Consider the following 13,533-nt stretch of genomic DNA (forward strand, 5'->3'; position numbering starts at 1 on the left):
AGCAGAGTTTGTTTCTGGATCACCTACCTGTCACAACAAGGCACCCACAGGTCACGGGGCCGAGAAACGAAAGCGCGGCCTGTGCGGGGAGCTCCGTGGCACGCTGCCGGTACCCTTGCGCTTTGGGAATTGCCGCCTTTCCCATCTGCGTGCCCTGCTCCTCTCACTGCCTGTCTTCACGCAGAAGGCTCACCAAACTGCCTGAAGTGCCGCACAACGAACACCCAAGTTCTCCTGCCCGCTGCCTGCTACACAGTGAAACTCTGTTCCTGGACCATTTGCAACCAACACTCTCATCTTGGCTGATGAGTTGCAAGTAACTTCTGGGTGTGCATTCATATATGGAGTACCCTACTACTTCCTGCTGATGGTTATCTGCAGCTTGACCTTCTAAAAATGACTCCTAAGTATCTCATTTTTGTTTCTGTTCCACAGCTTACTCAGCAGGTTATTAACGGCAAGTTATGCTGCTGTTCCCACACGCTTCCAAGTAGAAGTATCTCCCTGGAAACCTGCTTTGATAGTAACGCTGCCGTTTAAAATGCAGGAAATCTTATTTAGGGGCTTACCTTCAATTTGTTTTACTTCTAATTCCTCTGTCAATGTTTTCTGCCCCTCTGCAACTCTGGCACATGCACAGAAGAATAGGAATTGCACCTTTGTGCTTTAGTCCTGGTTTTTCTGTCTAACCTAGCTGGGACGTTTTATTCCTCTGTGATTGAGGTTGCCTCCACTACTTACTCGCACTGGTGTAGTCTGTGTAGTGTAAGTGCAAAGTACCACTTACAGACCCTGGGAACAAAACGTTGTGCTGTGCTGTAACGTGCAGCAGCACTGGAAACCTTTGCAGATGTGAAGAGTAGCCACCTCCACAGGAATGTCTTTGCTTGAACAAAAACCTGTAGTGTAATATTGCCTGGACCTTCTCTCCTCCAGCTGCCTAAGGACTTAAAAGTGTATTCAGCCCCTTTCTGCCTGTCATGGCAGTTGCATCCTGCCTGTGGACCCTGCCGAGCTGCCCAGGCGAGTAGGTGAAGCTGTGAGTTGCCGTGCTCATTTACATCATACGGAGCACCTCTGGACAAGCTGAGCTGGTAAGTGATGGTTCTGTCAGTGATGATGTCAAAAATATCCGTTATGGGTAAGCAGCAACTCTTCAGCAGAAACTCCTGCTTTCACAACAGAGCTGACACGATCTATGAGCCAAGTATCACGTAGGGAGTTTCCCATCTGTGACTTCTGCCAGCAGGTCGAATTGTTTCTGTGCCACCCCTTTTCTGTGTTGTCTTTGGACTTTGCTATGATAGAAAGCTGCCTCTTTCCCCGAGGCAACATTGTCATCCTGAGTTGATGGCCTCTTTCTGGAAAGTTTCTAAAGTTCAGCCTAACGATCCAGTACAGAATCGAGTAAGAGCAAACAAGGCTGAACAAAAAGTAATCTCTTGCTTAAAATAGTAAATCTGTTAAAACAACAACTGAGCAAGTATGGGGCAGCACATGGATTTGTAATTCAAGCAGGATTTGTTTGGAAGTTTTCTGCTGCTGGGAAGAATGTCTTGGATGAGAACCCCATCGCCTTTGAGGCTGCCAGGAGAGGGCGGCAGCAGCGGCCTTGCTGCACCGGGCCTGCGCCGAGTCCAGGCGCGCGGCCTGGAAAAAAGTGTTTCCAGGAATTGCCGTCATCGGTCCCGAAGCCAGAACTCCCTTTTTCTCCCCGTATGAATCATGCGGATGTGAAGTTGCTTGTGTTTCCGGAATCCAGCTGAATTTATTACGAGACCATCTTTTCTGCTCACCTGCACCCGTAAACCTCAAGCTTTTACCAAATGTCTTCCACTGATCCTCTCCCTCCCTGCTCCAAAAACTCACTGCAGGAGGGGTTACCGCTCGGTTTGAGGCCCCCGAGAGCACAGGGCAAGTGCTCAGGGAAGCCGAAGCTGGTGGCTCCTCCGAAGGAAACCCCCTCCCTCTCCTCCCAGCTGAACTGGACCCAGTCCTACCTGCTGCTATTTTCAGGCAGGAGAAATCTGAAGCGTGGCCGCGTAGCCCTGAGCCGTAAAGACCGTTATCAGTGCTGAGGTCTGAGCGAACTGGGGATGGAGAGGGTCAGCCTTCCCCCGGCATGCTGCTGCTCCAGGGCTCGAAAACCCGGCTATAAATAGCCGGAGGGGAGCGGCGAGCCCCGGCAGCGGGCAGGCCGGGCTCCGCGGCTCCTGGTGCTGGCGCAGCACCCGCTCCTGCGCAGTGGGTGACTTACGGAGCAGGGAAGAGGGAAAGGGACAGGGTTTTAACTTCTCGAGGCAGAAAGAGAGGAATGTATGTGTAGTTCCCCCTTTTAAGTTAATAATCTATGAGCACGTCAATGTTTTCAAAGGCTTTCTCTCCCGTGCCACCCCACAGAGGATGTGAGCAGGTACAGCTCACGGCTCTGAGCCTGGCTCTGTTTGCACTGAAGCAGCTCTGGAGATCCCCTCGAGTGTCCGCCAAAAGACAGTCATCACACTAACGGCAGACGAGCTGCCAGGGATCTTTGTGCTTTATCTGCCGACTCCGGGCCTGTCCTCCTCCATCTCGCCCCCGCTACTCCTGGCACGAGCCCGTCGGCCTCGGCTGCGCTCAGCACAGCCTCCAGCTGAGGGGGCAGCGCCCAGAGTAGAGATGAACATTTGGTGCGGGGGGGAAAGGGGAAGGGAGAAACATTGTCTGTGCTTTGGACTTAAATGCTAAGCAGAGGAGAGCTCTGTGTACGGGAGAGCTGCCCTGGTTTAATTTGCATCTGTTTGCTCAGATGGTCCAAGCTTCTGTGTTTCGCACGGACCTCTTCCTGGCTGACTTCAGAGCAAATGAAACATGGCATCTGAATACAAGTGCCTGCAATAGGACTTGACATGGGTTTGGAGTCATGCTGTCGCTTAGGCCGGCACAGGAAAAGCCCTTAGAGAAGAACTGATCACGTGAAGAATATGTTAGCAATCTCAGAAAAAGAAACACCTTTTATTCCCGTGGGGAGTTGCTGTTTGTCTCTGACAGCAACACCTTGCGCTAAGAAAGGTCAGAAGCAGGGCAGTAATGTGAGCAAAGCTATGGGAGCAAAGCTGGCCCAACCCAAGGCAGACCCAGCCTAGTTTTCCTCCCACTGCCAACGATGAGGGGATGATTCCCCTTTGGACAGTTTTCTGGAACTCAGCTTCCTCCGCAAGGAGGAAAATTTGTCTCCAAGAACTTTCCGTAGTCCGGTGGTGTCCCTAGCAAAGGGGAGGTCCTTCTTCATAGCAGGCAGTTGTCCTGTAAACATTTCCCACTTAGCCAGGGCATCCACAGCCTTATCTACCCGAGCCAGTTCCTCCTCGGAGACGTTCCTCTCCAGAGCAGCAATGCACATCTCCAGCCACAGTTCATAATCTTTAATGGTGTCTGTGGACTTGGTGGGCCCGGCGAGCTGGGGCTGGCTGTGCGCCTCCTCCAGCGAACACGAGTGCTCGTCCTGTTCCAGCTCCTGGCCGATGGAGAGGGCCTGGCTGCACGTGTCCGGAGTCAGCGGCTCAGACAAGGAGGTCACAGCCTCAGAGTCGTTCTCGCAGCACATCCCAGAGTCCGAGCTGAACGGAAGGATGTCCTCCGAGGCCGACAGGTCTGCCGCCTCTTGCCTTGGCCACGCGGACAATACAGTCTGTGTCCAAGCGTAGAGTTTCTGTGGTGAGAGGGGAAAAGGTTTCATTTTAGAGAACGAGAGAAAACAGGCATGCCTTGGCAATGTCAGGTAAACCTACTCATCTTGGGTGGCTCAGCTGCAGATGCTATGGTCCTCCCTGCCAGAAGAGGCGTTCGGGCAACTCATGGTTACCCTACAAAGCAGGGGCTCTCTCTTGCCTCGTTTTCTTGGAGTCAGCATCTGTGGCAGTTCTGCCCCCAGTCAGATGTGGACTGTATCTGCCTTATTATCGAAGATGGTAGGAGGAAGATGGCACAAATTCACTCCTTGCTGTGTGGGTACGATCTCTGTGAGAGCCAAACCAGTGCCTCTCTAGAGGAAACTGTTGTCATAAAAGTTCCCGAGATAGCGGTGAAGAATCTTGTTTCATCATGTTATTAATTCCCGTGGTAATGTGCATTTTATTCCCAAGAATGGCTCTTCCCCTCTCAAGCTGAAATGCACAAGTGGGAAGGCTGGGCTCCAGGAAGGAATTAATGAAAGGAAAATATCTGAGACAATTTCCTTTTAAAATATTAAATGCTACAATGGGGCATATAACGGGTTGCTTCTGGCACATTTATTCCTTATACATCAGGGAATGAACTGCAGTACTCCAGTCTTCGCTGGATAGAAGGTGATCTCCTTGTCTGCCTCGTTGGCATGTGTTAGGGGTTTTTTGTGTGTTTTTCAGCTTTTTTCACACCCTTGTAACCTATTTCCTCATCTTTACTTTCTTCAGCTCCCAGCTGCTACCGTTGCAAAGCCCCGCGGTTGCTTTGGGAAAGACAAGGGTGGCAGAGTGATGCCGGTCACCATGCTGGGTCCGTACGTGCTCGGCTGAGGGTGAGCTGTGGTGGTTGAGAAGCGGGCAGGAGATTTCCAGCCCTGCAGAGCTGCCTCCTCCGGCAGCGCCCCGCTGCTCCCTCCCCCCGTGTTGCTCTCCCTTCAGCCAAGTGACAGAAAGGATAAAGAGCTCAAATTGAGTGGGTGGGAGAAATCGGCCCTGTTTCTCATTTCAGTCTGTGTGTGAAGCCTCAGGGAAGAATTTCATACAAGAATAAAATGGACTCTTTCAGCTAAGTTAACCCACCCTACCCCCTCTCTCTGGGGCAAGAAAAAAATGTAAAGGGACAACTTTTCTCCTTCCTCATCCCACCTCCAATAGCCCTTCCCTCCCTCTGGGTTTAAAAAACAAAGGCAGCACCAGAAGCTGCAATAGGAGCCAGACTAGGGAAGGGGACAGCAAAGCTATTTGAAAGCTGCAACCAGCCCATGATTTTATAATGTCTCTTAAAATTCCCAAGAGTAGCGAATCCGGGAAGGAATCACAACTGCTGCTTAGCACAATTCCCAAGAAGGGCAAAAGCTGCTGAGATGAGGGTGCTCAAGCAGTGTATCTGGATTGTTTAAGTCAAAAGGAGGGGACAATTGACTGAAGATTGCTGCCAAAACTCCAAAACCTTTCCTGTCTCTCTTCCTTTGGGTGGTTTATTGACTCAAATTTGGGAAGGGTTTGTAGGGCTGCAGCCTCTTTTTACGTTCTCATATTTAATTAGAAAGGGATAACCTCTTCATGGCTTTAGCTCACCTGCAGGCAGGAGCATCTGAAGAGGATGCCCACCCCAAGTAAGTCACTAAGAATGAAACCTGTTGTCTGATACCTCGAGGGGCTCCAGCTTTGGCACTGGAAGTTTGCCAGACCCCTCTGGAAGGGCAGCGCTATCATCCCCAGCAGCAGCGCAGCCACGCTACGACAGAGCAGATACTGCGACTAACACCGCGGCGAGGACGTAGCTAACCCAGCCCCGAAGAGCAGCTGGAGCACTGCTTTCTCCTGCAGCGTAGCTGCTGCAAACTAACATAGGTGCTACGTGCGGAACAGCCTGGGGTGCTGCAGAAGCAGCAGGTGGAAACGTTGGTTGTGGTGGGGAAACACCATGAGAATTGGTTTGCTTTCGGTTTTCAAGATGATTCATGCTGGAGTAAGCAGCTGTGATGAAAAAATGGAGTTATGTGTCCGAGTGCAACTCAGATAAATAAGGGAGCTCTTCCTCCTTGCATAAGGACTGGTTTCCTGTCCCACAAGCTCTTCTGCCCGTAACCTTGTCTCAGTCGCAGACTTCAGTGCGTTACCTGCTCCTGGGGAGGAACAGCTTCGTGTCTGGCATTTCCTGTATTTATTATGAGCGTCTGGGGCTCTTATGTGGCAGGTGGGGATCTGTGCTGGTTTTCCAAAGGAAAATGTGACTTCAGACTTGAACGCAGCCTCTCAAAACATGGCCAGCAAGTAACTTTGCTATCTGATATTGTCTCTAAGTGCTTTGTGCCATCTTCTGTCATGTTCCTTAACTATTTAATTAATCTCTAGCATTTACATTTCTTCTCAGTGCTATAGCAAAGCCTCTTACAGAGATTATCGCAACTCTCTCATACCAGCTTGTGCTATATCTAGCTGAGCTTGTCCTTGTCAAGGAAGCAGATGTGACGTTTAGCAAGTGTTATCTTCTCTTCACATTTGTGTTCACTGTTGCCAGGGGATGCTGAGCCAATTACAGTATTTACTGCAGGTGTAAAGGCAAAAATGTTTCTAGGAAAGCTTAATGCAGATGGCAGTTCTCTTCTAGAAAGCAATAGCTGGATGCTGACAGGCTGGGCATTTAAATAAACCAGAAGTTATTCCTCTGGTGGTCTGGGAAATTTAGGCAGGGACCAAACAGAGTCAGAGATGGGTCTAACACCACTGCAGAGGCACAGAGAAACAGCAAAACCACACAAGTGTATCTTTTCCCCCATGTGTTTTGCCATGCTTCTGTGCGTCTGATTCCAAGCTGAATGAAACTAGAGGCATCGCCGTTCTCATTCTGCATGTATCTTGTTACAAATATAACCCACGGACTTTAAAATAGGCAGCCGTGGAAAATCCTGTCTCTGAACACAGTGTGTCAGACAGGAATTCTAACTGGGGAGAAGATAGGGTACTGAGTGAAAATGATGACATTATTTCTATTCCACCAGCCATTTGGATACTGGATCCTGCTTTTTAGACAACAGAGGTAGAAAACCCTTTCTAGAGCTAAGGGTGTCTTAGCACTATTCCTGATGTTGTCTAAATGTGGTGTTAGCAGTTTTATGAGTGGGAAAGAAGAGACAAAAAATGAGTCTGGGACCCTCTGCTTATTAGGGAGTAATAATTTGGGATCCTTTTTCCTATCTTTAAAGAGAGGAACTGCAGCAAAGTATGCACTCGGTATTTTCTCCCTGTTACCAGCAGCCCCAGAGAGGCAGAAAACCATGCTGGCACATAGATTCCCACACAGATGTGGGAATCGCTGCGCTCGCTGCTGCTCTGGCTTGAAATCTGCCTGCCCTCCCCGCCTCTTTTTTGGGAGTAGACAAATGCGGTCAGACTGCTGCACTGTCCCTTGTTGTGAGCAGCCAAAAGCCCTAGAGCTTGCGTAAAGTGCTGCGTTAGTCACGGACCCTGTGTACAACACCCCCTCCTTGTTTAGGTGTAAGCTTTCTGCCTTAGCACCTTGCACCCAGAGCAGCGTCTGCCTTTAACGCGCTGCTACAGCACATTTAGCGCTGTGGTTTGGGGAGAGCCCCTCTGCTCCCTGCTATATCCCCTTTGCTCCAGGAAGGGCTGGTGGGTCTGTCTCTCACCCTGTAGCGCTCGACAAGCTTGAAGCCCACGACGTGCTGCAGCTTCCGAAGGCAGATGGGACACGGCTCCAGGGGCCGCAGCAGGGCTTCGTCCAGGCTCAGCGCGCCCTGCATGATGCACTGCAGCCAGCGGCAGGTCCCCAGCCCCATCAGGTGGCAGATCTCGTGACAGGTCACCTTTCAGGAAAGCAAAAATCACAGGAGCACATGGTCAGTCCTGCTTCCACTCCCCCCTCCTCTTCATCTTCTGCTGTTTCGCTTTCCCTGCTCCCTGACAGTCTAACCAAGTCGTTGCTCAGCCCAGGCTTTTCCGAGGTGAAAGCGGAACATGGCTCCTTCCTTCCCAGGTACTCCAATATCCACATTTTTTTGGTGGAGGAGGAGGGGTGGTGTGTTTTTTAGAAGCAGCTATGGTAAGACCCTGTAGGTAGTATGTTCAGAGCTCAAGGGCAGTGCTGCTGTTCCTCTACCCCAGGACAGTGTGGTGGGTTTTTTTAAGGGGGGGGAAAAAACCAGTCCTACGGGGGTCTGAAAAGAGCAGCACAGTCCATGTGAGAAATGTGTAAGAAGCTATTGGCAATAACAGATCTGGGTCCTCCCAAAGCAGACGCTCTTAATATTTGTGCCAAAGCAAAAACTAAGCTGGAGTCAGCTGGCCAAGCATGACTGCCTTGGGAATCGGCAACTGTGGAAAGGCTGAGGATGGAGGGTTCCCCTCCTCCTCCCATTGCCACCTAACATCATTTGAAATTACTACAGGAAGAGACCTCAGACTAGAAAATCCTGAGCAAACACCGGGGGAGGCAGAGAGAAATGGCATCGAAGATGCTGGTGCGGCTGCTCCGCGTGGGCTGGCTTTGGGAGAAACACTAGAAGCAGAGCTGGCACGAGGGCATAAGGCAGACGCTGGGATGAGGGGGGACAGTGCTCGTGAAGAAGATGTGCTGGAGGCAAATGGGGCTTAAGGGCATCTGCATATAAATATATGTGCAACCTTGTCTGAGGTATTTTTCTCATCCATCCATGTAAGCAGGTCTGGCAAGTGGTCCTCTCCCCTTATGGATACCAGTGTCTGAGGAAGACACAGACACCCCTTCCCAGCCATCCATTAGTTAACACACAACTCAGTTAGACTTTCTGATTAACCTCTGAGTATTTTATCAGCAAAATACTCAGATTACCCAAGCATGAGCCTGGGAGCTGGGCAGGGTTTTAGTCTCCGTGTTGCTCCATGACACAAGGCAAGTCCTGTAGCCTCACTATACAGCTGATGTGACATTTTGCTCCAGAGGCAAGGGGAGTAGGAGGTGTCTGTGCGGTGCACTAAAACAAAGCTCTTTAGGTCTGCGTTAAGTGTGTGGACTTAACTGTGATTGCCTGTGTCTTCTGGGAGCAGAGTCTCAGGCCTGCTGCACTGGGCTGAGACATGGATTATGCCCAGATCTGAAATATTTAATCCGACATGGCAAGAAATATGGGGTACAGGAGATTGCTGGTCCTACCTTACAGCACTGGACCATCTCTTGGGCACTGAACGGCAATGTCCGGTCTCTGCTTTCCTTGCTGACTTTGCATAACTGTTCCTTCTGTGTGAGTGGGTTTAAACTGCTGCAACCAGCCTGGGGGAAATCCCCAGAAAATCTGGCAAAGCTGCAGACTCCCACTTCTGTAAAGAGAAGCGCACGCAAGTAAGGTATTGGCTTTCTTACGACTGTCTCTCAGCTTAGGCAGCGTGAAAAGAAAGCTGTTGTAGCACAGTCCAGTCAAGCACACAAAATGTATGAGACATACTTTCCAAAAGGTTTGTAGCATCTCAGTTACCTTTGTCTGGATCAAGAGCCCTAATTCCCCTCATTTTTAAATTGGGAAATCCCAGTTCCTCTTACCAGGGCATGAATAAAATGTTAAGGATAAGTTTTGGCTATCCCGGTCTCCCAGGGAAGGTTTTTTGTTACAGTGCCGACATTCACACGCTGTGCTAGGAGAACATGAGGCACCAATCCCACCTTGTCCTGGCAGGAATTTGCTGAATGTGAAGCTCCAGGTCTCACACGGGTAAAGGTCCAGCAGAGTGAGTCCAAGGACACACAGAGCATCCATGGGCTTGTTGTTCTTCAGGAAATTCAGGATCCCATCTGGACAAATACAAGAGACGTTCATTAAAATGAAGCATCCCCAGAAGGCATGCAAGAGCCAGAATTTCTGCTGCTAGTGGAGAGGAGGATGTAATCCAAGCCACAGGTAGGCAGAGCTGCTGGATTCAGTATCTCGGGTGGAGAACCACATCCCCTCAAATCTGAGTATGAGCAGCCCTGACTTTTGAAGTGGTGCTGAGCGCAGGCTTAAAACAAAGCAGAGCTAAGGGCAGAGATGTAGGTGAATTCAGTACTAACCCTTGGAAATAAGCACCTGGAAGCAGAAGAATTTCCCTACAGGCATTTCAGATGTGAGCTGGGTCTGTGCTGAGCACGTGGTGCCCGCAGTACCTGCAAACAGCTTGTTCCAGATGGATGTTTGTGCGGCGTGAGTTTGGCAGCTGACAAACCCACTTCCCCGGGGAACTGTGTGACACTTGAACCCAAATTTCCTAACATGAAAGGCCAGTGAGTTCCTCACCTGTGCCACCCAGGCCACTAATTTACTTTGGCTCTAGACAAGAGATGGGAGAGCTCAGGCTACGCCAAATCTACAGTGCGCTCCCGTGGAGCTGATCTGATCACTTTGCAGAGCTGGCCCTAAACGCAACAGCATTGAAAACTACAAACAGCAGAGGAAAATATGATGAAAGTGACTTTGTTTTTTTTTCCTGTTTCCAGCCTCAAAGTCCTGGGTTTTCCACAGGAACAGGATTTCTCCCTTTTCACTCCCTTCCTCATCCCCTCCCTGCTCAGGCAATGAAGGGCTCTTTCAGGCATTTCCTAAGGGAGGGCTGGTGCCCGCATGCCACGCTGATGTCTCCACGGGTTCCCCGCTCCCAGGGCCTTACCTGCGTGAAGCTGCACCCTGTCCGAGTCCCGGCTGTGGCGGTAGCAGCAGTGGATGGAAGAGATGGGAATGGAGGGAAGGCACTTCACGCGGAGACCCAGGAAGAAAGACTCAACGCAGCTCTGGAGGGAATCCAGCAGCGAAAGCCCGGCAGGTCCTTCGATTAAGTCTAAGAAGAGAAGCTCTGTTATCAGTTCCTTAAAGCCAGGGTGAACCATGTGGTCCAAAGGGGTTTTGTGGGGCTGACCACAGCGACTGGGGAACAGGAAGGCTGGTTCCTTCTGAAGTTAATTGTTTACTCTGGGATGTGGCAGACATCTCTAGATGGTTATACAGATACGGAGGAGAAGAGAGGGCTCTTTCTGAGAGGTGGCTCGAGGCACTAGCACACTCTCATTAGTAGAACAGATGTGCTAGGAAGGTTGTCTCCTATTTAAGTTGTGCAGAACGATTAATGTGGGAACGGGTGGCTGTTTTTAATGAACCATCAGGGATGGAGCTCCAGAAATGCTGTTTTATCTAGCATTGTTTTACATATAGATGTATCTGTATGCATGCGTGCATACATATATTCGTAGCAAGACTCACCCAGGGGCAGATATGCCATTTACAGGGGAGATCTACTGATGGTTGTCATCATGGCTTGTGACTCTGGACTGGGGGCATGTCAGGGCCTTTAGTATTACACTTATCTTTGCTGTGGCAATTGCATTTTGCAGGTTAGTCCTTAGAAGATGTTAGTAGTGTTCAGCACCACCCACCTCCCTCCCATACCTTTCCAGGTGGCTCAGTGAAGATGCCCACATTACCTATAGGTTGCAGGTAAATGTGCTTTCGACAGAAGTTCTGCTTCCTCCTCAGCATGGCGTGATAGAACATCTCAAAGTCCTCAGGGGCATCAGGGTGGCTGAGGAGCCAGTCGAAAGCCGTCCGGATGAGCAGTGTGCAAAAAAGTGTTCTCTGCGGGTTGTAAGCTTCGGAGAGGAACAGCTTCTCCGCCCTGGAGAAAGCTTTGGCGTAGAGCTCCTGCAGGGCTGGGTTGGTGGAGATCAGCGCATCCTTCAGAGCCCGGGGCCCGAAGCTGAATTCCTGAGCGTGTTTGCACTGCAGCATTGCGGAGAGACCCACCGGCTGTGGCACTGCCTGCAGGAGGGGATACAAGCATCAGCACGTGGCTTCACGAAGGACCTGGAAACCTTCTCACACTTTGCTCTCAAAGCAGTTTGCCCCAAGATCCCAGCTGTAAGGTTTGACTGGGAGCTCATAAACGCTGTACAGAGTGCTGGGCAGGAGCCCTCCCTACGCGTCTACATGAGAGTAGCTGTTATAGGGTGCTCTACATCTGCATCTGTGTCACTGGTTTATGGACAATGTACCAGTAGATGGTGCTCAAGAATGCACAGCCCCATTATTGCTACTAGATGTCTGGATTAAATCTGATAGTTTGATTCCCCCTCCTCGCCCCCCCCGCTCTATCCTGAAGTCCCAGTAACACGGGAAATACCTCTGTGTGTTGTGTAGCTGGCTGCACCGGCCCTCATATGATGTCAAAAGGCGATGTTCCTTTGGCTTGGGCTAAACCACACTCCTTGGGGCTCTCAAAGGCATAGGTCCATGGCAGGAAAGAAGAGGTAGATCTTGGTCTTTATTTATCGAGCAGAAGCCTAAACTTCTGACTTCCTTGACACCAATGAAAGCAGCTGTTCACTATTGATTCTAACAGCTTTTAATCCTCACTCTTGGGTATCGAGCCGGAGCATCTGCCAGCTCGCAGGGCTGCTGTCGGGCTGCAAGGTGTGGGAAGGTTTGCCCAGCCTGATCCACAGGTAGGACTCGGTGTGCGGGACTTGTGTTTGCTGGTGCTGCCTCTCTAGCAAGATACGTGCAGGCCCATTGCCATCATGTCATCATGAATAACTTCATGTCACACCATGTTATCATCGAGAATGCTGGTGATGATGTAAAGTGGTAAATGAGGAGCAAATAAAAGGCTGCAGCAGAAAGAAATTAATTTGCAACATCCCAGAAATATCTTTTCTAGGGCTCTTTCTAAGGCCATCATTTTCCAAACCTGCAGAAGTCAGGCACCTATTTCCCATTGCAGCTTACATACTTCTGGAGGTTTCAGTAGACATCTTGGGGAAAGGGAAGAAAAAGAGGAAACACAACCCCTATGACTAACCTACATCTGGATTTTTCCAAAGATATTCATTGTTTTGTAAGGAGGTCACGCCAAGCAGAACTAGAGTATTTTGGAGAGGTACTTGGAGCAAAGCTGCCTACCGCAGGTAAGTGTACCTGTATACAGCAGAATGAAAATACACAGGTATACACACACAAAAGCACAGGGTTTCTAGGAAGTATCATCTTCTATTAGGCAATTAATTCTAACCTAAAAGAAACCAGACAAGCTTTCTGAGTGGATAAGCAAATGTATCAGCTGCTGACCATCACCCATCACCATTATAACAGCATTATTCTTTTTATTTATTTTAGGAGTAAGTGGTGGAGTCTATAATATAAGTAGGTCTGCAGCCTACCTTAGTCAGAAAAGTGGCATTCAGTGGTCTGTGAGGACAGCAATATAACAAGAAAATTCAATATGTAAAAAATAGTACCAAAGCCAAAGTCTTTCCTCAGTTGTGCAGAGAAGGCTCTGGTAGTTTGCATCTTAAGAGAAAGGTGGCAGCCCATTAAAATTAACATTGAATTTCTTTGCATCTAACCCTTGGGAAGATATATGTATGTATAAGCGGTTCTTAAAAAAGACTCGGTTTGTCTGATCTTTTTTGGCACTAAGGGTATGTAGCCTAGGAGAAGGAGCGGTAAGCAGTTTTATTTTTGCAAGCTTTGTGTTTTGCTAGCACTAAAGGCTGACAGCAGACGGCACGGTGGGATCTGAAGTGGCACAAAGGCCCTAATCCAATAAAAGTTTAGAAATAAATTCTGCGATGTTTTCTCAGCCACCTCTTACTGCCCAAAAAGCGTCCAAATGGCTTCTGATGTTTTTACAGGTAGCAACAAAAGTTTGTGTGAGGTTGTTCTGCGCTTTGTCACGCAAATCTCTATACTTCTGACTTGCTTCCAGGTTTGGGAGGACAAAGTGAGAGGCTGACCCCACCTAGGTCATCAGGACTTTTGCCTTGGGTAGGGCCAAGATTTCACTTGTTCTGCACAAACTTTAAATACAA

At 49.5% G+C, this 13,533-nt stretch overlaps 1 protein-coding gene across 1 annotated transcript; it reads right to left on the reverse strand.

The window, feature by feature from the left end:
* Positions 1 to 3,121: 3,121 nt before the first annotated feature.
* Positions 3,122 to 11,455, reverse strand: AMZ1 (archaelysin family metallopeptidase 1; the record flags this gene model as incomplete). Its single annotated transcript, XM_082006607.1, has 6 exons — positions 3,122 to 3,691; positions 7,358 to 7,534; positions 8,860 to 9,023; positions 9,364 to 9,492; positions 10,344 to 10,511; positions 11,152 to 11,455. 6 exons carry the CDS (start codon positions 11,453 to 11,455, stop codon positions 3,122 to 3,124), a joined length of 1,512 nt encoding a protein of 503 aa, XP_081862733.1.
* Positions 11,456 to 13,533: the final 2,078 nt, after the last annotated feature.

This window comes from Phaethon aethereus, assembly GCF_964289735.1.
Source record: "Phaethon aethereus genome assembly, chromosome: 15".
In the NCBI taxonomy this organism is placed as follows: domain Eukaryota; kingdom Metazoa; phylum Chordata; class Aves; order Phaethontiformes; family Phaethontidae; genus Phaethon; species Phaethon aethereus.